The sequence below is a fragment of the Bos mutus genome, chromosome 15 (genome assembly GCF_027580195.1).
Source record: "Bos mutus isolate GX-2022 chromosome 15, NWIPB_WYAK_1.1, whole genome shotgun sequence".
NCBI classification, from domain to species: domain Eukaryota; kingdom Metazoa; phylum Chordata; class Mammalia; order Artiodactyla; family Bovidae; genus Bos; species Bos mutus.
Window position 1 is genome coordinate 50655211 of NC_091631.1, and position 24105 is coordinate 50679315.

The window sequence follows — 24105 nt, forward strand, 5'->3', positions numbered from 1 at the left end:
GATAAGTGAGAACAAAAACACAACATTCCAAAACTTACATGCTACAGCAAAAGCAGTGCTCAGAGGCAATTCATAGTTATAAATGCTTACATTAAACAAGTACTCAAGGGACTTCCCTTGTGGTCCAGTGGCTGCTGCTGCTGCTGCTGCTAAGTCACTTCAGTCATGTCTGACTCTGTGTGACCCGAGAGACGGCAGCCCACCAGGCTCCCCCGTCCCTGGGATTCTCCAGGCAAGAACACTGGAGTGGGTTGCCATTTCCTTCTCCAATGCATGAAAGTGAAAAGTGAAAGTGAAGTCGCTCAGTCGTGCCAGACTCTTAGAGACCCCATGGACTGCAGACTACCAGGCTCCTCCGTAAGACCAGGCACAGCCAAATAAAGCAGTAAATTTAAGTACTCAGTCTGGCTTTACAACCCGAGGAATTACAACAAACTAAACTCAAAGCTAGTGGAAGGAAGGAAATAAAGATTAGAGCAGAGATAAATGGAGAATTAAAAAAAAAATTTTTTTTGAAGGAATGAAACAGACATGTAACATTCACTCAGTCAAGTTTATTGAACCTACTGTGTGCTCAGCACTGTCCTTGGCAGTATCAAGAAAAATTATAAAGGTATCAACAAGGGACAAATATACTTTGCATGCTATTGATTTGCAATCTGTTGCTTTTCAACAGTGAACTTAGGTTGTTCTGGGATACATGATCTCCCCTCCTTTCCCATGTCTCCCTAAGGTTTCCAGCACTGTCAAATTATGTGCTACTGTGACCATCCCCTAAAGAATGGAGGATGGGACAAGAACAGTTTCCTGCTGATGGGGAGGTCAGGGCTAGGCTCCCATGGAAGGGGGAGATATTTTGAGCAGAAACCCGTCAACCCCAAGGGCTCAGGGCACTCACAGTGAATCATAAAAAGGCCAAACTTGGGAAAGCCACAGGCAGGGCCCAGGGGCCCAGTCACTCCCTTCCCAGGAGATGTGCTTAAAGTGCTACCCCTGTAAGAAAACAACACATGGCTACATGCAGTACTGGAGGCACCAGACTTCTCAACTCCCTATCGTCTCCTGACTTGTGCTAAAACCAGGCTCTGACACCACTAGGGCCCAGGCCAGTGGGGAAGTCTAATGCCCAGTGAAGAACATCCAGCGTATAACCTATGATACCCAAGAGGGGGTGGGCACAGAGGGGCAGAGAGATGCAGCAAAAAGGACTGGTCTGTGCTTCGCCAGCACCCCTGGATCAGGGGTGGGTTCGTGTGGAAAGGGCAGGTTGGTTCTGTAGAGCTAGCAGGGTCCTAAATTTTCCCTGAGGGAACAAAGCTGCATAGCATGTGAAGGAAATCCAGGACGTGCAGGGCCCCCCGCCCCCCAACCAGGCATGCCCCATGCCTGCTATACATGGTGCTGAGGAGCACTGGTGCGGGGCAGAGCTGGCCCAAGCCGGCAGGGCCATGCCACACTTAGATGCTGGCTGACCTCCAGGCACACCTGGGCCCAGGCAGTCATGCAGGCCCCCAACTGGAGTCAGAACAGGTCCAGGTCCAGCCAGCAGCCTGGCCAAGAACACCCATGCCCCCAGGCAAGCAAGAGTGGCAGAGGCATGGCCTCTTCCCATTGGCAACATGGCCAGGCAGAGGATGCCTTGGACAAGGACCAGGAAGATGCCCAGGGGCCAAGAAGGTACCCTCTGTCTTGGCCACATCTCAGAGCCAGATTTCATCACTGCTCACACTGGACACCCGGTAAATGTAGCCCAGCATTGGAAGGCAGATGAAACCTGTGGGGTCAGAGATCCCAGGAGACTCAGTCACCCTCATTTCTTGGAAGATGGGAGACCACTCTCTGCTCTTGGGGACTTATGGGCCTTTGGCACACATGGGAGGGCAAGGGAGCAGGGCAGCGGCCGCTTTCCCTACCTCGGCTGGTGAGGAGGCCACCAGGCTCCGGGTCCAGAAGGTCTGGCCGGCTGTTGTCCTGAGCCGTCTGCCGGTCCGCTGGTTTCCCTGTGGGGTAGCAGAGGGGGTGGTGCCCGGGATGAGGCATGTGCCCGATGGGGCCTAGGCCTCCTACGGTCCAGCGTCTCTTTTTTTCTCAGAAGCACCTCTGAAGATAAAGCTGGGGCAAACAGCTTGCTGGGTGTACCTCTGCAGCCTGGAGCGAGGTCATTGAGCTGAAGGTTGGACGGGAGGGACATGTTCTCGCGTGGCAGGCGCACGTTGCTGACTTTCAGGTTGTTGGAGTCACTACAGGAGGACAAAGGCCCGGATGGGCCCTGGCACCAGTGGGCACACATTCCTGCTTGGAGGCCATTCCAGAGCCACCAGAAAGCCCAGGATCCCGCCTGTCCCCATGCCGCCTCTCCATGTGGCCCCTCCACGCAGCCCCAGGAGAGTTACCTAGAGATCAGGGATGGGCGCCGGGAGGGGCCTGAGGAGAGAGAAACCACAGCACTGTCTCAGTGCGCCCACCCGCTCTGGGCTCTGCCTCCTGCCCTCTCAGGCCCAGGTCCCTCAGGCAAGGGGCCTCTCAGATGACCAGACTGGGTTCTCAGTGCCCAGCACACTCCCTGGGACGTATGTGTCTAAACCATAGCCACACCCAGGAAGACCTGTCCTACCACTTCTTAGAGACCTGCCCAGCTCCAGTCCTGCCCGTGCCCTCCCCCCACCCCTGACCTCATCTCCATGCTCCCAGCATCCTCTGTACCTGCCTTGCTTTGGCCTTACCTTTGGTCTTCTTCTCTTTCCTGCAGACCAGGCAGGCCACCAAAGTGCTGAACCCCACCAGGGTGCCTAGGGCAAGCCCTCCAGCCACAACGATGCCCAGCAGTGGCACTTCCACCCGGGTGGCCAGGAGCCCTGCAGGTGGTCCTCTGGTTAGTTCCAAGTGGGCATGACCCCTGACTTGAAGACACCACAGGTCCCTACTCTGTCCTCTTTGCCCAAGGTGGCTGGGGACAGCTTTCATGAGAACTTACCCAAAAGACAAGTCTTCCCATTTCTGTACCATGACCCTACACCCACCCGAGGCTCTGCTGGGCCCGTGGCTGGCAGTGCTCACCTGGGGCTGGAAGCGAGGAACTGGTGACACCCACGTCGTTTGTGGCCACCACTGAGAGGTTGTGTGGCAGGCTGCGGAGCTGCAGCTGCACGGTGTGGTTGGTGAGCCAGGGGTAGTTCTGGGCATCCAGCACCAGGAAGTCCGAGGTGTTGACAGTCACTGGCCCATCCTGGTCGATCCAGGTCACGTTGGCAGGCGGGTTGGCACGCACGAGGGCAAAGAGGATGACCAGAAGGCCCGGGCCCTGAGCTTCCTGGTACTTTGCCCCAACCTGAGCAATCTCCGGCTTAACTGGTGCAAAGCAGAGACCACTATGTTCCCACCACAGCCCCTTGCTTGCCTTGCCCTTTCTTCCCAAACCCAGAAGGGAGCCAGGGGCCTGGACCTCTCCTTAGGGGGCACCAGGAAAAAGGATGGCTGGGTCTGCCAGAGGTAGCATTTCATAAGGGCATAAACACTAGAACCAAATGTCCAGAATCCTGACTCTGCTACTTACCAGCTCTATGACCCGGGCAGATTGCTTAACTTCTCTGTGCCTCAGTTTTCTGATTTATAAAATGGGGACAATAGTAACTAACTCATAGGATTGTTGTGAGAATAAAGTGAGTTAATATTTGCAAAGTGCTTAAGTGTTAAAACATCCTAGCAAACTGCCTGCCTGGTGGCTGTTAGGGGTCCCTGTGCAGAGAACTCTTCTCTGTCCACCCAAGGGGCACTCACATTGCACATTGAGGATGACGGACGCATTGGCTGACTGGCCACTGCCTGGGTCCTGCAGGGAGCAGTTGAGTTCATGCTGGGCCCGCTGGGCAGTGACAGTGAAAGTGCTGGTGCCGCCAGAGAAGGCCTCCCTGCCCACACTCAGCAGTCTTGAGGTGCTGGCCTCCTGCAGCTGTCCATCCAGGTACCAGGCCAATCGAGGGGTGCCAAGTCCCCCTGCCACCCGGCAGGTGAAGGCATGGCGTTCATTCTCTCGAAGTGCCCGCTCTGCCCAGGTCTGACCATCAATTTGTGGCGCCAGCTCCCCCCAGCCTAGAACATAGTGGAGTCTGGGGAGAGCTGGTGGAGGGTTAGTGCTGTTGTGACCCGGGTGAGGTCCAGTTCCAGAGGGACCTGGGTTCTCTCACCAGGGACTGGCTGGAGCTTGGTAGGTGGATGAGGAGAGCCCAGTTCTGGTGCCTAAAGTGGGACCCAAACTGAAGATGCAGGCAAGGAGGGGAGAGACAGGGACTTGACCCCATAAACACATGCCAAGGGATGAACAGGGGTGTACCTGAGCTCAGAAGGGCCGGCAGGAGCAGAAGTGTGTGCGGGAGGGTAGCTGGCCATGCAGGCAGTGCCATGGTGGCCCAGGCCTGGGCCCCAGGCTGCCGAGAGAAGGGGGCGGGCCTCAATGTTAGTATCCAGGTGAGAGCAGGCAAGCTTTAGTAACTCCTCCAGGAATTTACTCTCAGAAACAAAAATGAACCATGCACGGAAACGCAAATGTAGAATGACCCACAGTGGTGAAGGCAAAGACGCAATGATCATCAAGCCCCAAGGTCCAAACCCAGGCTGGCACATACCTGTACACCCTGCGGGCGCAGAATTGAGCTCTGACTCCAAGGAACAAACAGGCACATGCTCGCAGGTACACAGAAACAACCAGCAACCGTGCAGCCCGCACCAGGCCAAAATACACCACACACACGCACGCACACGCACACACACACACGCAGACACTCGGGTATACGCGCCTCTTTCCAAAAGGGACCGTCTTTCTCCCAACCCCGGTTTTCTCCTGCCCGCTTCCCTCTCCCATCTACACCCCTCTTCCCATCCTCCGGATTTGGGCCGAAGAAAAGGTGATCCAGGACGCAGGGATAGAAAAGCATCCCCGCTCCCGCCTCCGCCCAGCCTTCCTGGGCGGCTCACCTGGCTCACTCCCCGAGCGCAGCCGGAGCGACTGCTCAGGCCTGCGGAGCACCGCAGTCCGCCGCAGGGGCCGGGGCTGCGCCAGGCAGGGCCAATCGATGCCCGATCTCGGCCCGACGGGCCCTTCTTCCAGGGCTGCTGATCCGGGGCCGCCTCGCGCGCAGGGGGCCCTTGAGCGCCCATCCCTGAGAGGGATGGCGAGCGGACGCGGACACAGGCTGGGGTTGGGCGAACCGACAGTTTTATTGGTTGCTGGCGCATCTCCCAACTCCTTGCCCTCCCGCTCAGCGCTCGTCGCGGGGCCGGCGCAACTGCCCCATCACGTCGGCCAGCATGCGGTTGCACAGAGCCGCGTACGGGTTGAGCAGCACCAGCTGGCGGCGCGCAAACGGGCTGCCCAGCCGCGCCGCCCGCTCGAAGTCTCTGCGGGCGTCGTCGTCCCGGCCCTGCAGCCGCGCCACGAGCCCGCGCTGCACAAAGCCCTGGCGGGCGGTGCGACCCCGGCCGCCGCTCAGCGCCAGCGCGCGCTCCAGGTCCTCCAGGGCGCCTGCGGGACGGACGGATGGGCAGGGGTCAGGGCCGCGGCCAGCAAGATCCGGCCCTGAGTGCAGGCTCCGGGGCTCAGCCATTTACATTGGGCCCACACACGACCCTCGAGATCGGGATTGTTATTCCCGTTACACAGAGATAAGACTGAAAGAGTGGGCAAAACTCAGCCTAGACTGCACAGTTAGTGGCAGAGTTGGGACTGAAGTCCAGGTCTCACCTTGTCCGTGTTATTTTCCACCATCTGATACATCAAAACAGGGGTGGTCACTGTATTACGAATCTGCTCCTGTTGCCCGGCACAAAGCAGGTGGTTTCTTCCACACATACATTATTAAAATTCTACCCTGTGCCAGGTGACTGACTCTGAATCCCAGGGTCCAAAAGCATTAGTATTAACCGACAACCATTTCTTACACAATAAAGTCTGTTTTTTTTTGTTGTTGTTGTTGTTTTCCTTTTGGTTGCACCAGGCGGCATTTGAGATCTTAATTCCCTGACCAGAGATTGAACCCGTGTGCCTTCAGTGGAAGTGCAGTGTCTGGACCACCAGGGAAGTCCCTTGCTAACGTTTTTTTCCCTTTTAATATGTATTTTTATGTATTTATTTGGCTGTGCCCGGTCTTAGTTGTAGCACGTGGGATCTAATTCTCTCACCAGGGATTGAACCTGGGTCCTGTGCATTGGGAGCACGTAGTCTTAGCAACTGGATCACCAGAGACATTCTTCTCTAACTTTTCAAGACTTTTCTCTCCTCTTTGCCACTATATGCCTTAAAATAGCTCCTCTCACCTGTGTTCTCTACTGCCTGCCTCTCCTTATTCTTTATTTCCATGGTTTTCCTTATCTTGTATCTAGTTTTCTTTGAAGGAGGTCTTGGAGCCAGAGCTGGCCTGCAGCACTTTTATTTTTGTCACCCTCATAAATACTTGGCTTCTTAGGCATCAGAGCTCTGAACTCAGCCTCAGGCAGCCAGTTGGTACCCACTGTAGGTCCCCCGAGCTGCATTTGTTCTGGGCTCTGCTTCCATTCACTCCTGTCTTCTAGTCTATAGAGCCTGTCAGGGCAGGGCGCTAGGGGAGTGCCGGCAGCATCCTACACCAAGGCCGATCTCCCTGGTCCACTAGATTTTGGTCCCCGTTAGAACGCAGCAGGGGCTCTGCTCCCTACCCTAACTGGTTGAGAAGCTCTTGAATCACAGCATTTGTTGATTTCCCTCAGAGGAGCTGATCTGGAGGAATTGAAGGCCTCCAGGCAGAAACCCCTTGGATGCTCTCTGGGGTTCTGGTCTATAGGCTTTCCTCAGCAGGCTTTATGGCCCTGCTCTGCCAAACTGGTGGCAGACAAGCCTGGGAAAGGGGCCCTTGGATATTCTCAGAATGGAGTCCAACCTCCCCAGCCTGGCATTCCTGGCCCCAGGAACACCTCCACTACCACGAGTTCCCTAGTAGTTCCCTACTACGCTTCCGTGGTTTACTTTTCAGTAATTCCTGGTGTTTTCAAGACAGAGTCCGATCTCAGTCTCATATTACTAGTTCCTTACTCTCTTGGCCTCTGTTTACCTCTCCAGGCTCTGAAGAGACTCCATCCTTCCAACCCTCCCTTTCCAGCCAGAGTAGAGATCTGAAGCTCCCTGTTCCTGTCCGTGACTTCTGGACTTCTACAGGCCATGCCTTCTCCCACTTGCTGCCCTCCAACCAGCTAACTCCTACTCGTCTTCAAAACTCACCCCTCAGAAGCGGACCCCAAGCTGAACCATCTCAGCTTGTTATGTGGGTATTAGATTTGTGTGTGTCCTGCCCTCTAGGCTGAGCCTCACGAAAAGCAGTATCACATGGGGATTAAGCTCTGCCACCTGAACCAAATCCCAGCTTTGCCACTTCTCAGCTATATTACTAGCAAGCTATTTTACTTAACTTCCAAGATTCAGTGTATCATCTGCCAAATGGAGACAAGAAGAGCATGAGCCTTTTTAGTGTTGTCATGAGGGCTAAACAAATGACAACTAAAACGTAAAGTGCTCAGTCAGGGGACTTCCCTGGTGGTCCAGTTGTTAAGACTCTGCACTTCCACTGCAGGGGGAATGAGTTTGATCTCTGGTCAGGGAACTAAGATCCCATATGCCACAGGGTATGGCCAAAAAAGAAATAAATTTAAAAAACCTTTATTATTTTTAAAACAGGACTTCCCAAGCGGTTCAGTCCCCTTCCAATGCAGAGGCTGGGTTTGATCCCTGGTCAGGGAACTAAGATCTCACATGCCATGGGGCAACTAAGCCTGTGCACCAAACTACTAATAGAAAAGCCCCTTCCATGTGCCACAGCAAAGACCCAGTGCAAACCAAAAAAAAAAAAAAAAAACCACAACCCAAAAAACGCAATCTCTGAATCCGTGATTAGAGGAAAGACAAGATGCATCTTGTACAGCACGATGTTGGTTAACAGATTTAGATAAAGTAGGAGAATAAAGTTACCGTTAAGAAAATACATACAGGTGCTTAATGCCTGGCACATAGTAATTGCTATGAGTCCTCAGCACCTAGACCACTGCTACAATATAGGCTCTCATTAAATGTTGCACATAAACAGACTGTAGTCTCTCTGACTCACAATATCCCCAAGAGATTAGCAGGGCCCATAATGTATCTCTTGTGAGGAGGAACGTAGGTTCCAGAGGAGCTCGGTGACTTCCCACACTCCATGTCCAAGCCCCACGGCCACACCATCTCTGGTCTGTGTCCTCCTAGACCCCCTGCACAGACTCCAGGGACCCTCCCTCACCTGCCACATCTCCTTGGAGACGCCGGGCCTGGGCTCGGTTATTGTAGGCTGAGGCCCTCTCAGGCAATAGGTTGATGGCTTGGCCAAACCTCTCCAGGGCTGTGCTGAGGTCGCCAGCCTCAGCTGCGATCACCGCCTGCAGCTCCAGGGCCTTGGACTGTTCCAGCTGTGCTCGCGGAAAAACTTCACCTGTGCCAGGGAGGGAGCCAGGAGACAGCTGTGTGGTTGGCAGCAGGAAGCAACAGTCCCCGTGCGCTTTGGGAACCTGGGACATGAGCCAGGGCTGACCAGGCAGGGTGTAGGTCACTACAATCAGGTGCAGTGTTTGGGGCAGGGGGAGCAGAGGTCACTGAGGCAGAGCCCTGGCACTGCTTAGTTCCAAAGAGGCCTGGAGAGTGGCCTTGGTTGGCTCCCCAGTGCCAAGAGAATGAAAACCAAACTCTCTAGCCTGTAGCTAAATCACTGGTTGAAGGTCACACCCCCCAGAAGTTGCACAGATTGGACTGGAACCAAGGTCTTTCCGACTCCTTAGTCTGTCCCTAGTTTGTTCTACTGCATTGCTTCCAACAGGAAGGCCTCCAGGATGCAGGGTCATGAAAACCATTTCCAATGTTTCCCTCAGCTTTTCAGCCTAAAGTTTCATTAAGACGTAGGCTTTGCTCCTTTAGAAACAAAGAGCATCAAAACTTTGGGACGGTGACAGTCCCTCTTAGGGGCCAGTGGAAAAGCCAGTGAGCACATTCAATCTGGAAGCATCAGCTCAGGGCTTGGCATTTAAAGGTAACACTGAATGCTTGCTTAGTTGAAACTGGTTAGCTGAGCTACCCGCTGCCCTGTTTCTGTCTTCCATGCTATGGAGGGTGATACCCTCTGTTCTGACAAAGGTGTGTGAATTTCACATGGCCCTGCTCCCCGCCACCACAGTTAAACTTGGGGCAGGATTGAAGTACAAATCCTGGCTTTTTCCTCTGGGCACCGTGACTCTTGCCAAGCTTCCGTCAGTACACTGAGGATCAGCAGTCATCATCCAAGTGTCGGGGAACAAGGAGCCTTATAAGACCACCTACTTCTGCCACCCCAGCAAGGTAGCAGACCAGCCAATGTGGAAAGCTGGATTCCAAGGTCAAATACTCACCTTCGTCTACTTCCTTCTCTGCTTCTTCTCCCAGGTCCAACCCAACAATATCTCCAAACGGGGAGTCAGGGTTGAAGATGGCCTGCAAGACGGCCTGATCATTTGGAGTCCCCATGGTATTCAACTCCCAGATCAAAAAGGTGACTCACAATGAGGGAAAGGAAAAAGGGCTCAGGGCCGAGCCTCTTGCTAGTTTTAAGCCTCTACCTGATCCAGAGGGAAGAGGTCTGTTTGAGGACCAGCCCCCAAGAGGAGTGTTGTCCAGTCTTCGGCTGGAGTGTAAACTCAACCCCCTTCAGCCTGGGGACAGTGACCCTGGCTTGGCCAAATATTTACAAATATTTCTTAACTGCTTCTCTACCCCCACCCCAGTCTGAGGGAGAAACAGAAAAAGTAAATCCCATTTCAGCTTTAAGGTGGAGTGGAGCCAAGAGAAAGGGTACTGGTTCATCTCCCTGAAATACTTTCTTTATACTCACAGATTTAGGAAGAAATTGTTAGAAGCCAATGCCTGACTGCCTGTGGATGAAGATGGGGTATTTGTAGGAAGTAAAGGAACTATTCTTTTGTTCTCTTGACCCCTTCCTCACATCCAGAGTTAATTAGGTCCCAAATATACATCACTGATAAATAAGAGAAGAAAATATGATTAAGAGAAGCAGTATAGAGTGAGGCCTGACAGAAGGGAATGATTTCAAGATTCCACCTTAAAAGAAAGGATTGTGGAAGGGATTTTGTAATCAGGTCATGGCCCATGGCCCTCCCACCTCAGCCAAAGCCAAAAGAAAGTTCAACCATGTGCAGCAATAAACTTGACATGTTTATTAATTAAACTATCACTTAAATAAAAAAAAGTGCATAGAAAATAAACATGTTTAAAAACTCCTTTTTTTTTACAACTATGTACACTTTTTACTTTTACATTCAGTCTTTCGTAGACAGCTTTCAGCATTATTATTTTTTGAACTATTAAAGTATTTTCCTTCTTCCCTGTCACAGGGAGTTAACACTGATGGACTTTAGACACATTTTTTTCCTTTTTTTTTTTTTTTTTTTTTTCTCTAACCAGAAGCTTGGAAGAACACAAGGGAAAAAAAAAACAAACCGAAAGATCTGTTATACATGATAAAGTTGTCAAGAAATGTCTTATTCCTAGAAAAGAAGCTTGTCATCTGTTGAGCTTTTGAAACAATTATTCAACTACCTGTATTTACTAAAGAGACTGTTAAAAGTTCAATAAAAGAAACACCACAAGTCTATTTTCTTGGTTGAAAGACAGAACTAGAGTACCTCGGAACAAGATACCAGGAAAGCACAGAACACAATTTTCCCCTAAATGCAGGTGGTAACCCCAACATTCATAACCAAAAATAGAGAAACAAGGAGTACAGGTACTGACTGGCAACATTCACAGGCAGAAAAAACCCAGGTGACACCATTTCTGCATTTCTCTCTGATCCCGGGAATGGACTGTTTTGCCATCCCCTTAGAGCTGGAGTCTCCTCCCATGTGGGGGATCAGAGGAGCGCCAGACTGACAATTTCCTGCCACTACTAGCAACTGTAACACAATCCTTATCTATAGTGTTAAGAGAATTAAAAGCCATGGACTGAACTAGGCTTTGTTACATGGTGCATTACTATATTAGTTCCTATATATATCATATTTATATTTATTTGAAAACCAAAACAAAAAAGTTGCAAGGTTTCAGAGTGTGAGACTTGACTGGTATTCATGATTCGGCACAAAACCATCTGCTCAATAACCTTGTATTGCTTTAAAATGAAGGAAACGAAACATAAAATTACACCCAGCCCTTTGCAATGACCCGCTTTTCCTTTAAAAAAAAAAAAAAACAAACACCAAAAAACCCATAACTTGATTTCTATTAAAAAAAAAAAAAATCCCAAATCAAACTTAACATCTGACAAGGTTTTGACCTTTAGTATTTTCAGATATTTGATTGAATGTCAGTCCTTTAGAAAGATACATTCATTAGAAGGTTTTTTTTTGTTGTTTTTTTGTTGTTGTTGTATTTTTTTTTTTTTTTTAAATCAAGGGAGCTGCATGGTGCTCACAGCATTGGCCCGGGGGTTTGACAGAGGCAAGCGGGGTGGCAGAGTGGATCCCGGCAAAGGAGTCTGGTTGAAAACTTTTTATATATATATATATATATATATATATATATAGCTGCCAGGGCTTCCCCCTTGATTCTGGTTATTGGTCTAAAAACAGGAGGGGCTGGGCTGGAGGTGGCGGACGGTAACGGGGAGCCAAAGGGACCAAGTTCCGGCCAAAAGGTCAGCGCCATGCAGCTCCTCTGGTTACACAGTTGTCACTGGCCACCAGGAAATGCAGCCACAACAGGTTCTAGCAGCAAAGCTGTAAGTGAGCTGGCTCTCTCACTGAGAACTGACCAGGTTTGCAGCTGTGACTCCTTAGGGATTTGGGGTGCCCCTTGGGGGATTCTTGGGAACAACCCACCACAGTTCCTCAGTCTGCACTTTTGTGCGGAGATTCCCTTGGTCACTTTCACAACAGACTCAGAGGTGTCTTGGAGATAGCTATGCCGGTTTTGTTTTGTTTTTTCCCGCCTTCTTTCCCTCTTGCAGGGAAAACCTTAGCTTAATCCCCAAGTTGCTGGCAGGTACGCTGAATTTTGGCAATGGACTCAAGGCTGAGATCTAGGAGGAACTCCTCATTTCTGTGGTTGACAGTTAGGGAGTGGAGAGGCAAGGCAAACCATCTGCAGCTGGCAGGAGAGGAAGCGGGGGGCTCCTCCCCTGGCCTCAGGGTTTGGGGTTGGTAGAAAGAGATGAGGAGGGGGCTCACAGTACAGCACGGCCTAGCAGGGCAGTCACTAGGTCTACTGAGCTGAGTTTCCCCCACTCCCGACTGGCCTTTGGGTCTTCCTCAAGGTGAATTCATGACCCGTCAGTGCATTAATCATTTCAGTAACAAATGCAGCTTAAGGTTTTTTTTTTTTTCTTTAAAAAAAAAGAAAAAGAAAAAGGAATAAAAGGATATACAAAAAAACCTCACACAGTGCAATAATAAAGGAAACCAGACACCAGTGGAACCCCTTGGGCCACTGTATCTTGTTCACGGGCAAAAGGAGGAAGGGAGGTGAGGTCCGGGCAGACTGCTTTGCCCCAGGCCCCTGCTGGCACTTCTCTGAGATGACAGGGAGTCTCTGCCATCCTGGCCACAGTGCTGGGTTCCCTGCACAACAGAGAAAACAGTGACAGTGTTCCAGCAGAGCCACCAAAGTTCTTAATTAAGGTCATGGAAGAACAGGGAGCCCAGGGTGGAAGGCACAGCAGAGCCGTGAGTCCCGGGGCAGAGAGCGCTGGGCTGAGTCGTATTGCTTTGCTAGACTTCCTTCTGGAGGAATGGGCTTCTTGTGGTGAGAAGAGGCGCCCTGCCCTCCACTGGACTACGCTGCTCTGAAACCTCATGGCTGACAGAGGCCGAGGAGCATCTGCATTATCGTGAGTGGTCAGACTGTGCTTCAGTTTCAACGAGCTGCCCCAAAAGAGGGCATGGGGGGGACCCAGGGGGTCTTTGCAGGCGTGAGGACTTGGTGGGCAGAGAGAGAGGGACGAGGTGACCTACGAGGCAGATGGTGATGGAAAACATCAGGTTGCCATTCAGCTTGGTTGCTAACTCTGAAGGAGGAAAGACAGGAAGTGCTGGCGCTCACCTCTCAGCACTGGGCTGTGCCAGGAAGGAGGGAGAGAGGCAGGCAAGAGGAGAAGGAACTGCTGTGTCGAGATCCTACCGCAGCCATTCAGGAGCTTTGACTGGAGAAGGAGGGGAGTGGCCCGATGGAGCTGGGGGCACCTTCCTTTTCCACTTATTGTCAAAGAGCAAACCCAGGAAACGTTTATGTCAACAGGGCACAAACAAGCTACACATTAAACAACGAAAAGGACACCTTCCAGGGGGAAGTTGGGCAGGAAAAACCAGACTTTGTGTGTACAGCTGAATATTTTCTCTAACTTCATCCTATGAAAATAAAAAATTATTAAAAACCGATCTTCTTTTAAATTAGGATAATACCGCGGTTTAAAAAATAGCCTTGTCATAAGTGCTTCTCCCTATGAAGTGCTTCTCATAGAAAAATATACAAAATATATTTACATTTATAAAACCTTAAATAGTAAACTGTAAACAGAACCGAGTAAAATCCAATGACTTAATTTAACAGGTTCAGGAACCGTCTTGGGGAAGAGAAGAGAAGAAACATTTGATGCTGTTTTGACCACATCCTAAGGAGTAATCAGGGCAGTAGTGTCATTTCATTTCATTTGCTTTAGCCACAGATTTTGCACAGGTGGCAGAGGTCCCTCGATACAAGGTGGTCTAGTCCCCAAGTTTTGGGCCTTGAAATCTGATTAGTGTTCTGCCTTCAACTGGACACTGACCATTTAAAAATTAAGTCTTCCTATGTCTTAACAAGGGGAAAATAAAGTTACCATGTCCTAGGAATGGGACCCAGGGGTCATCCTGGTTGTGAAACTCTGACTGTTGCATGATTCAAATCCTATTTAAATAATCTTCTTCTTCTACATACATTTCTTTAAAACTCTCAGTGGAGCTTTATGAAAACATCTCCAAATTCTGTCTGGTTACGGCCAATGGCTCCTGTCCACTTTCCCACTGGGAGTGCTTACAGGCTCAGGGAACGTCTTGTAGGCACATCCTATGCCCAACAGGGAGTGTTCTTACACAGGGAGTCACTCTCCCCTACCACCCAGAGAGAACGGGAAAGCGGTGGGATGCAGAATGGGGAAACGAGAAAGTGGAGTGAAGAGAAGGAATGAGAGGGAAGCCGCTCCTATTGTCTAGGAAGGTGACTGACTGAGATAAGGCTCATGGGGGTAACACTCCCACTTAAAGCCCACAGGCTCAATGTTTGGTAATGAATTGGCACAACCCCAAGACAGCTTTTGACACCAAAGGTGCTAAGAATCCTGTCTCCCAACCAGAAGGGAACTCTCAACTGGGAGGATAGTAGGGAAAACCACCAGACCGTCTCTCTTTGTTCAACACATGGCTACAGGCTGGGCCGGGCTGGCAAACTGTCAGGTCTCCAACCAACCCTGCACCAGGGCTGTGCCTGACCCCTCGCTTACAGTGCTTGGGAAACGCCAAGACGAGGATGGCAACTTCTGAGGAGGTGCTCAGGCCAATCTCCCTACACAACTAACTCTCTACAGGCTCCTTCCAGGCAAGTCTGCTAGGGACCCCTTCCCCACTTTTTAACGGCACACAATCAGAGGGGCCCCAGTAGAAAGCCGATCGCGGATCTTTTCTTCTAGACCTCATCTCTCTCCAGGACTATGATCACATGTAGAATGTGAATATGGGACCCAAGGGAGCCCAGCCGTCACAGAGGCCCCTCAACTGTGCCCGCTCAATCCTGGAATACCTGGCTGCTGGCAAAGGCCTTCGGCATCACTGTGGAGGCCCTGGGTCCTAGTACTCCGACACTGGGGAGAAGAGCAGCTTTAGTTTAGGAACTTCCGGCATTTCTTGGCACCACAGTTGCAGGGGAGCTTGTTGCTGGCGTCCTCAATGGGGAATTTATAGTCGTAAGTGAGTTCCTCCCCTCGGTAGATCTTGCGCATGGCGAAGATGACAATGTGCTTCTGCCCGTCGATGTTGATGACCCGAGAGTAGCAGTTGGGCTCACATGAGTGGTTGATGAAGCGGGCGGCGTTCCCGTGCATGGTGGCGTCCACCACCTCAGAGTCATCGATCCGGAACATGTAGCAGCCGATGCCCTGCAGGAAGGAGGACAGAGAAGAGCCTGGCTCAGGCTGGACAACACAGAACCGTTTTCTGATGTGACCTTAGCCACTGACGAACAAAGTTCCTTCTGGTAAAATTTCTGGATTTCTTGCATCTTTCAGGATGCTTCCATGAGAAATTCCTAGATTATGGGCACTGGACCACAGGTTTATTAACGTCTCCACAAGAGAAACCTGTGGCAGGAGAAACCTACAGCTTGTGTCACAATGTGCTTTCGATCCTGGGATCCATTCAGACAAATCTTCAAAGAGTATCTTTGTGTGCTAATCCCTACAGTGGACTGGGCCCACCACAAATTCAGAGATGTTAAAGTGTAATAAAAACCAGTGTCTAATTAATAAAATATACTAATTTCTCTGGGATCTAGGGACCATCTTTGTAGGTGATGGCCCCTTCTAAAACGAAAAGAACTGGAGAGTACAAGTGTGGGACTCACCTTGCTGTCATAGTACTTCTCTCGCTTGTCAGTCTGGATGGAACGGATGACGTTGCCAGCATACTCAATCACCATCTCACCTGCATCAATGTTTCTCTTACAAAAAAGACCCCGGCCGTGGATGGGAGACCTAGGACATAAAGATGGAAAAGACATCAGCTGCCGATTCTGCAAATAAGGTTAAATGTGTGAATACATGAATAAAATCTTCAGGTCTATGAAGAGATTTATTGGTCTCTATTTCTATTGGTTCTATTTAATAGAATCTATCGGCCTCCATTTCTCCAGGAGAGACAGATACTTAGGAAAGAAAAACTGGACCCACCTGATCTGAGTGAATATACTAATCATTCTAACAAATGGCCAAGGATTAAAGATTTCTCCATTCCGTAACCCACTAGAAGTAGCAGTACATTAATGCCCACTGTGTTAAATTCCTTGTTCAACATAAGGAGCTCCAGGATCCCAGGACATCAGGTTCAATTAGCAATACTGACAGAAACCTCACTTGCTGAATGAAGGAGGTGACTTCAGCATTTGGTCCACTTTGATTTTGGAAAACTTCATTAGTTTTCTAGAATTCTTTCTATAATTTTCGCCATACCTGTAGACACCAACTGCCTCCTTAGAAGTCTTTTTTAAGTGCCGGAAACGCATGGGCATTGGTAGATCCATACTAGTTGCCCTCCTAAAGAAAGAAGGCTCGTTATTAATAAATTCTCTTTAGGAAATCATCAGTTTTGAGTCTTGGATTGAACAGTCCTAGACCATATGACTACACTGTGTGTTCAATGCTAAGTATAACAACTGCCTTATAAAAATGTATCATTGCGTAGTTGCTAAGTCATGTCCCACTCTTTTGTGATCTCATGGACTGTAGCCCGCCAGGCTCCTCTGTCCATGGGATTTCCCAGGCAAGAATACTGGAGTGGGGTGCCATTTTCCTATTCCAGGGGATCCTTCTGACCCAGGGATCAAACCCGAGGCTCCTGAATTGGCAGATGGATTCTTTACTACTGAGCCATGAGGGAAGCCCACCATATAAAATTATGCCTATACTATGTTATATATGAAGTCTACGGTGGTACGCCCAAAGCTGACAGAGTATACCACAGTTGAATAAAATATACATCTTTTAGTTATTTGAGTTTCTCCTCTGTTAACATATTCCTCTCTCTTTGCTAGCCAGTTACTGCTACTTCAACACAAACTATATTCCTCTTCTTAAATATTATTTGGGATATTCTGATCCAAGCAAAACTGGAAAGAGGGAAGCAAAGAGTATTTCTTTTTTATTTTTTAATATAGTTGATTTACAATGCTGTATTAATTTCTGGTGTATAGCAAAGTGATTTTACTTTATATTCTTTTACATATTCTTTTCCTTTATGGTTTATTACAGGATTGAATACGGTTCCCTGTGCTATATGGTAGGACCTTACTGTTTACCTATTTATATATAGATATATAGTAGTAGTAGTTTGGATCTGCTAATCCCAGACTCCTAATTTATCCCTACCCTCTTTGGAAAATCCCATAGACAGAGGAGCCTGGTAGGCTGCAGTCCATGGGGTCGCTAAGAGTCAGATAAGACTGAGTGACTTCACTTTCACTTTTCACTTTCATGCACTGGAGCAGGAAATGGCAACCGACTCCAGCGTTCTTGCCTGGAGAATCCCAGGGACAGGGGAGCCTGGTGGGAGGCCGTCTATGGGGTGGCACAGAGTTGGACACGACTGAAGCGACAGCAGCAGCAGCGGCTGCCTTTCCCTTTTGGAACTGTAAGTTTGTTTTCCATGTCCGTAAGTCTGTTTCTGTTTAGTAAAATAAGTTCATTTGTATTGTCTTTTAGACCCCACGTAATATAAATGCTATCGTACGGTATCTGCCTCTTTCTCGCTTCACTGACTATAATCTCTAGGTCCATCCACATTGCTGCAAATGGTATCGTTTCACTCGCAAAGAGTATTTCTGGTGACCCCACTCCACTCCAGACTTACCGAGCTGACTTCAGCTGCACCTCCTCCTCTTCCTCGTCATTGGGGTTGTACTCAGGAGGCTGCCGGTGTTTAGAAGCCAGGAAGTTAAACATGTCAAAGGCTGACTTCCTGGAGCCAAAAGATTAAGATATGTTTAGAGAGACAGTTTAGTAGAGCCAGCGAAGGACAGTGTTAACAGGAAGTCTCAGAGGTTAAGTGGGAAAATACACCAGTAGACAATAAAATCAGGACCCCAAATTGCTTAAGGACAAGAACAGAACTTGCCTCAGGTGGACTTCAGCCCTGGCTGAGCCATGAGGGTTCAGTGGGGGCTCATTGGCCTCCTCTGGTTTGTGGAAACGGAATTTGTAATTCCTACAGTGCTTGGCACCAGACAGTTGCTCAATCAGGAATACAACAGCGTCATGGAGAATCCCCAGCATCCGCAAACCGTTCACACCTGTAGGATTGAAGGCACCAGGGTAGTGAGGAGCCCAGCCAACAGAAGCCACATACAACCACAGAAATGCCTAAGCTAGGGAACAACTCTGCCAGCGGCTGCTCAAGAGTGAATTATATAAAGACGAGCTAGAAATGAGCATTAGGTAGCCAAAATAATAATGTGGCTACAGATCCATATGGAAAACACTTGTGACAGAGAAAAAAGCATGCCATCAAATTCTGGACTATGTTCCTTTCTATGTTCCTATGTACATGGGAAATGCTGTGTTATTTCATTACACGGGCATAATGACCATGAATTATGAGATGAGGCAGGAATTACTAGCCTCATCTCAAGGAAAGTAAATCTAGATTCACACCTAAGGTAACCTAGCTAGTGTGACAGGATTTGAACCTTGGACTGTGTAACAAAAATGATTCCATTTTTGTTTATAGCTAATGGAGCACCTGAATTCTATAAGTTCATACACATACACACAGGCACCTCACTAAAATTTATAAGGAATGTTGGTAAACCCTAACACAGAACTCTCTTCCATGTTATTATGGTGAATGAATGGAGAAACACACAACAGCCACTTTGTTTTACTCTAAGTCTTAATTCATTAATGAGCACTTATTTCTTTTTATTTTATAAAAAACAACATTTATGTAAGTCTGCTGGCATAGATGGTCAAATGCTTTCTGAAATTATTGTCTTCCTCCATTAACAAATGGGACAGAGTAATAACTGCCATCCCTCTTTTTAACACTAGCAAATAGCTAATTAAGTAAACAGTATTATTTCATTTACAATGATTGGTTTTGGTATTATTAATAGATAACAAAATAATAATGGTATCTGTTGTAGACAAGATATATATTTCACAGGCCTAACTGTGCTAGAACACATGTAATTCCGATGGAATACATGTAATTCCAATGGACACATTGCTTAAATATAAAGCATATTTTTAGAGATGTAACCCTAGTGTAATTTTGGGGCCTTATGTTATGTCTCAAAGGATATCTGTGTTTAAATGTTAACAATCACTTCTAGGAGGTGGAACCTCATCCTACCTTTGAATTTGTTATTGTGGTAGTTAGTTTTTTCAACTTGTAAAATTTTACATCTTGGATAATTTTTCTAAAAAGGGAAAAATTATTATTAGATGCCTAATTTCCACTTAAGAGAATTTCTAAGGGATATAATTTGGTTTTAGAAGCAAGCAGAAAGTTAAGTCTCCAGATAAGCAACATTCTTATGATAAAATTATTGTTCTTTTTTTTTCTTATATGATATTATACATGTTTTAATGCCATTCTCCCAAATCATCACCCCCCTCCCTCTCCCACAGAGTCCAAAAGACTGTTCCATACATCTGTGTCTCCTTTGCTGTCTCGCATACAGGGTTGTCGTTACCAAAATTTATTGTTCTGATTATAACTCAACCTATACAAGTATAAAACACAAGTTGACAATATAAGAGCTCAAGCCATAAAAGGCAATGACAAACATTTTAAATGTATGTATTTATTTATTGGGCTGCACCAGGTCGTAGTTACAGCACGTGGGATCTTCAGTCTTCACTGTGGCACGAGGGATTTTTAGTTGCAGCAGGCAAACTCTTGGCTGCAGCATGTGGTATCCAGTTTCTGACCAGGGATCAAAGCTGGACTCCCCGCACTGGGAGCACAGAGTCTTAGCCACTGAACTGCCAGGCGAGTACCACTTTTTTTCTCTAAAAACACTGATTTTCCCCAAGAATTTCTTCCTAGGAGTTTTAGATTCCTGTACATTCTGACAGAAAAAGCCATTAAAAAGATACTTATGGGTATTTTCACAAAATGCATTTTAAGGTTTAGTCTGAGTGTTTAGCTCTGCATTTACTAGAGGGCTTACAATGAGATTAGACATTGTGTCAATAACAGGAAAAGAAAGATGATTTATGCATGGTGCCTGGTCTCAAGGAGCCCTTGGCAGAGGGAGATATATTACGTATACAAACCTCGCAATGTGAAAGCAACCAGATAAATGTGTAGGATACAGGACACATGTGTAGGATACTGTGGGAACAACCTAGTCTCTCGTGGGCGATTCGCTTACTCATCCAACAAATATTTCCTGATCACCTGCTCTATCACCCACATTCGTTCTATCCACTGTGGCAGAAAGAATCTTGGGAAAACAAAGGTGAACATAACTGGAAGGTACCTGAGACTGGAAGGTCTCAGTTTTAATGTCACCTCAAGAGACGCCTTTCCTGACCACTCGATCTAGAAAAGACTCCCTGCCACCAAGTACCTACCCTTGTATCAGAGTCTTTCGTCACTCCATTTTATCTTCTTCAGAGCGCTGACAGCTGCCTCTAGAATATAAGCGTGTGGGGACAAGGACCAGGCAGTAGCCTGGGAGATGGAGACTGATGGACAGGCTCTGGACTATGGAACACAGAGATCAGTGTGGTTCACTCCCAGCATCTGCTACTTTGTTTTCTATGTCTGTGTTTGCTAAGTTGCTTTAGTCATGTCCGACCCTTTGTGACCTTATGGACTGTAGCCTGCCAGGCTCCTCTGTCCATGGGATTCTCTAGGCAAGAATACTGGAGTGGGTTGCCATGCCCTACTCCAGGGGGTCTTCCCAATCCAGCATTTCCTGCAATAGCAGGTGGGTGCTTTACCACTAGCGTCACCTGGGAAGCTCTGTGTCTGTGGGTCTATTTCTATTTTGAAGATAAGTTCATTTGTATCATTTTTTTTTTTTTTTAGATTCCACATGGTGGCACTACTAGTAAAGAACTGGCCTGAAATGCAGGAGACCTAAGAGATGTGGGTTCGATCCTTGAGTTGGGAAGATCCCCTGAAGAAGGAAATGGCAACCCACTCTGGTATTCTTGCTGGATCCCATGGACAGATGAGCCTGGTGGGCTACAGTCCATGGGGTTGCAAAGTGTCAGACACGGCTAAGAAACTTCTTCACATGTTCACAGCACATTCATAAGTGATATCATATATTTGTTTTTCTCTGTCCTCTCTTCCCTCTTTAAACAAAAATATTATAAAGAAAATTCCTCTAGGTACTCATTCATTTTCCTTTCTAGGACCAATTTGAAAAGAGATTGTTAGAGAGGTGGCTAGATACAGAACAGCCAGAGTGAATGGAAGGTTTTCTTCCACCCTAGATTAATTAAAATCTGTAATTGTGCTTGAAACTGTGTGATATATTTTTATACTGCCTAAATTTAATTTGAAATCTAATACCAATGAATCTATTTCAACTTTAAAAAGAAAGTGTAACAAAAACACAATGAGACATCATTTCATACTCACTAAGATGTCTATGATCAAAAAGACAGACACTAACAAGTGTTGACAAGGATATGGATATTGGAATCACTGTATATTGCTGGTGGAAATGTAGAATGGTGATGCCACACTGGAAAACCAATTTGGCAGTTCCCCATAAAGCTAAGTACAGAGTCACCACAGACCCAGCTGTTCCACTCCCAGGAGCAGAATCTTACATGTATCATCAATATTTAGTTCAGAGTGACCCTGGGAAGAGGCCATATAAAAAATTTTAATTATAGTTCACCCAATGACCACCACAGTTGGACAGAGCAGAATCTATGAACCATATTTTGTTGCCCCCAAAATATCTCCCTCACCGATCTAAAAAACAAAAAAGACGCTATCCCCAAAGTAAAAAAGAAGGCAGCCCACAGAATGAAAGAAAATATTTGCAAATTACATATCTGATAAGGAATTATTATCCTTAATATACAGAACTTATGAAACTCAACAACAAACAAAAAAACACCTTACGAAGAAACAAAGGACTTGAATAAACATTTCTCTAAAGAAGATATATAGATGGCTGATAAGCAAAAGAAAAGATGCTCAACATCTCAAGTGATTAGGGAAATGTACAGAAAACAACAAGTATTGGTGAGGACGTGGAAAAATTGGAACTTTTGTGTATCACTGGTGGGAATGTAAAATGATATAGACACTGTAGAAAAGAGTTTGGCCGTTTTTCATAAAATTAAAAATAGAATCACTGTAAGATCCAGCAATTCTACTTCTGGGTATATATCCAAGAGAACTGAAAGCAAAGTCTTGAAGAGATCACTGTACACACATGTTAATAGCAGAATTATTCAAATTATCAAAAACTGGGAAGCAATCTGAGTGCCCACTGATGGATCAATTGATAAAGTAAATGTAATATACATTAAATGGAATAATATTCAGCCTGAAAAAAGAAGTTCTGCAACATGCAAGGATGCACCTGGAGGACATTATGCTGAGTGTACTAAGCCAGGCACAAGAGGACACTCACATGAGGTGCTTCAAACAGTTAAAATCACAAAGATGGAAAGAAAGAATAATGGTGGGTACCAGAAGTTGTAGGAAGGGGAGAATAGGGAGTCAATGGTTAATGGATATAGAGTTTCAGTTTTACAAGATGAAAAGTTACATGGACTTCCCTAGTGGTTCAGTGGTTTAAAGAATCCGCTGGCCAATGCAGGGGACATGGGTTCAATCTCTGGTTTGAAAAAATTCCACATGCTGCAGGGCAGCTAAGCCCATGCGCCACCACTAGTGAAGCCGCGCGCCCTAGAGCTTGCTCCACAAGAGAAGCCACCACGATGAGCAGCCCGTGCACCGCACCCAGAGAGGAGCCCCCACTCGCCACTAGAGAAAGCCCACACACAGCTACGAAGATCTGGTGCGGCCAAACACATAAATAAACAAATAAGATGAAGAAAAGTTAGAGAGATGGATGGTGGCAAGGGCTGCACAACAAGGTGGCTGTATTTAATCCACTGAAGTGTATACTTACAAATAATTTTAAAGTATTTCTAATTTAAAAATTTTGTTATGTGTATTTTACTACAATAAAAATTGTAAAAAAGGAATAAAGTACTGAGGTGATGTTACAGTAGAGAAATCTTGAAAGAATTATATTAAACGAAAGCAGCCAGGCACAAGAGGCTATGACCTGTATGATTCATTTCTGCAGGAAATGTATGAGTAGGTGCATCGAGAGACAGAGCAGAGGAGCGGCTGCCAGGGGCTGGGGCTGAGGCATGACCACTAATGGGTATGGGGTTTCTTGTAGGGATGATGAAAATGTTCTGCAATTATACAGTAGTGATGGCTTGCACAGCTCTGTGAAAACACTAAAAGCCACTGATTTATATGCTTTAAATGGGTAAACTGTGTAGTATAAGGTTTATATCTCAATAAAGTGTGAAAAATGATTTTTTTTAAAAAAGGAGGATGATTTTTTTTTGGGGGGGTAGAACCACCCCTGTAGCTTACAGTTACAAGCTACCAGAGGATACTGAAACAGGCGGAAGATGACCTCTGTAGCATTACCTGCAAATGAGAGCTGCTTCAGGCGGGCGTTGGACCGAGCCTCCTGGACTTTGTCTGTCAGCGACTTCCAGGCATCTGTAAGGAGGTAAGATACTCGGTTTAAGTGTCGCTCTGCGATGGACCTGAAACTACCACAACACTGGTAGTTGATTATACTGCAATTAAAATAAGAAGTTGTTTTTGTTTTTTTAAGATATTCAGTCAAACATCTCAATACCAATGTAGTGAAAATATCCCCTGCTAAATCAGCTTTGTGTTGTTTTCTTAGTTTAAATCAGTTCACTGAATAAGAATGCTGGGAAGGTGTCCCACCCAGCAGGGCTCCTTTCTATTACAAAGGATGCAAAAGCAGTGAGGAGATGCCTGTCTTCTGAAAATGACCCCTGATCCCCAAGCACTCACTTCCCTAGAGGGTAGTTCAGGTCCCAAACCTGAATATGTGGTATGAACTCTGCTCCCTGTACCCCTAACCAACACAATAACAGCAGCAATGGTTAACCAGGACTGTGGGAAGATCACAACCTCTCAGCTCCTTATAATTAAGGGGTTTAACCAGAAAACCTTCACAATCCCTTCCACCTCTAACTTGAGTCTGTGATCTCTCTTCCCACGCTC

At 47.2% G+C, this 24105-nt stretch overlaps 3 protein-coding genes and 1 long non-coding RNA gene across 13 annotated transcripts in view; 1 reads left to right on the top strand and 3 right to left on the bottom strand.

Annotated features, from left to right (window-relative positions):
• Window positions 1-534: 534 nt before the first annotated feature.
• Window positions 535-5008, bottom strand: TMEM25 (transmembrane protein 25). 3 transcript variants are annotated; one of them, XM_070384129.1, is made up of 9 exons: window positions 4972-5003; window positions 4331-4424; window positions 3778-4089; window positions 3058-3348; window positions 2724-2855; window positions 2394-2424; window positions 2140-2240; window positions 1914-2000; window positions 535-1774 (listed from the first exon to the last, which is right to left on the bottom strand). In XM_070384129.1, exons 2-9 carry the CDS (start codon window positions 4398-4400, stop codon window positions 1701-1703), a joined length of 1098 nt encoding a protein of 365 aa, XP_070240230.1. In that variant the 5' UTR covers window positions 4401-4424; window positions 4972-5003; the 3' UTR covers window positions 535-1700. The 3 variants fall into 3 exon arrangements, 2 of the variants coding, with proteins under 2 accessions (XP_070240230.1, XP_070240231.1); XM_070384130.1 differs by lacking the exon at window positions 4972-5003 and having other exon boundaries at window positions 3778-4106; window positions 4331-4762; XR_011467060.1 differs by lacking the exon at window positions 535-1774 and having other exon boundaries at window positions 2140-2269; window positions 4972-5008.
• A 111-nt stretch (window positions 5009-5119) lies between these two features.
• Window positions 5120-9737, bottom strand: TTC36 (tetratricopeptide repeat domain 36). 2 transcript variants are annotated; one of them, XM_005897148.3, is made up of 3 exons: window positions 9433-9737; window positions 8298-8486; window positions 5120-5518 (listed from the first exon to the last, which is right to left on the bottom strand). In XM_005897148.3, exons 1-3 carry the CDS (start codon window positions 9545-9547, stop codon window positions 5256-5258), a joined length of 567 nt encoding a protein of 188 aa, XP_005897210.1. In that variant the 5' UTR covers window positions 9548-9737; the 3' UTR covers window positions 5120-5255. The 2 variants fall into 2 exon arrangements, with proteins under 2 accessions (XP_005897210.1, XP_070240233.1); XM_070384132.1 differs by lacking the exon at window positions 8298-8486.
• Window positions 9738-10231: 494 nt separating this feature from the next.
• Window positions 10232-24105, bottom strand: part of KMT2A (lysine methyltransferase 2A) — a 77933-nt gene continuing 64059 nt past the window's right edge. For all 7 annotated transcript variants that reach the window (XM_070384137.1, XM_070384136.1, XM_070384134.1 and 4 more), the window contains 6 exons: window positions 23491-23565; window positions 17950-18124; window positions 17686-17793; window positions 16290-16373; window positions 15686-15815; window positions 10232-15221 (listed from right to left, as the gene is read on the bottom strand). In XM_070384137.1, coding sequence (XP_070240238.1) covers window positions 14946-15221; window positions 15686-15815; window positions 16290-16373; window positions 17686-17793; window positions 17950-18124; window positions 23491-23565 — 848 coding nt within the window. In that variant the 3' untranslated portion in view covers window positions 10232-14945. The remainder of the gene's footprint in view (window positions 15222-15685; window positions 15816-16289; window positions 16374-17685; window positions 17794-17949; window positions 18125-23490; window positions 23566-24105) is intronic.
• Window positions 16380-21312, top strand: LOC138991015 (uncharacterized). The gene is made up of 3 exons (XR_011467061.1): window positions 16380-17466; window positions 19661-19827; window positions 20875-21312. It is a non-coding gene; the product is annotated as an uncharacterized lncRNA (long non-coding RNA).